Source organism: Penaeus monodon, chromosome 21, assembly GCF_015228065.2.
Source record: "Penaeus monodon isolate SGIC_2016 chromosome 21, NSTDA_Pmon_1, whole genome shotgun sequence".
Taxonomy (NCBI): Eukaryota; Metazoa; Arthropoda; class Malacostraca; order Decapoda; family Penaeidae; genus Penaeus; species Penaeus monodon.
This window is the reverse complement of record NC_051406.1, coordinates 3495696-3495930: the sequence shown is the minus strand read 5'-3', so window position 1 is coordinate 3495930 and position 235 is coordinate 3495696. Positions and strand designations below refer to the sequence as shown.

Here is a 235-nt window from a genome sequence, read left to right as displayed (position 1 = left end):
TTCATGTACCCAATGCTAGTGGTTTTAAGAGCCAGGATTTTTCACTTCCTTTTATGTTATCCAGTTTGGATGAGATTCTTGCGGAGATTGACTCGGATGACGACAGGAGTGCTGATGATGATGATGAGAATAAAGGTGGAAGGAAAGGGAAGAGAGAAGATAAGAAGAAGGGGCTAAAGGAAGCCTGGATTAAGGAGGATGAGGTATTTCCTTCTGCATCTTTGTTCCAGTAATG

The 235-nt window shown here is 42.1% G+C and overlaps 1 protein-coding gene across 1 annotated transcript in view; it reads left to right on the top strand.

Moving 5' to 3' along the window:
• The window catches only part of LOC119586112 (RRP12-like protein), a 12127-nt gene that overhangs the window by 10194 nt on the left and 1698 nt on the right, over positions 1–235 (top strand). Inside the window, exon 14 of the mRNA XM_037934803.1 lies at positions 65–203. Coding sequence (XP_037790731.1) covers positions 65–203 — 139 coding nt within the window. The remainder of the gene's footprint in view (positions 1–64; positions 204–235) is intronic.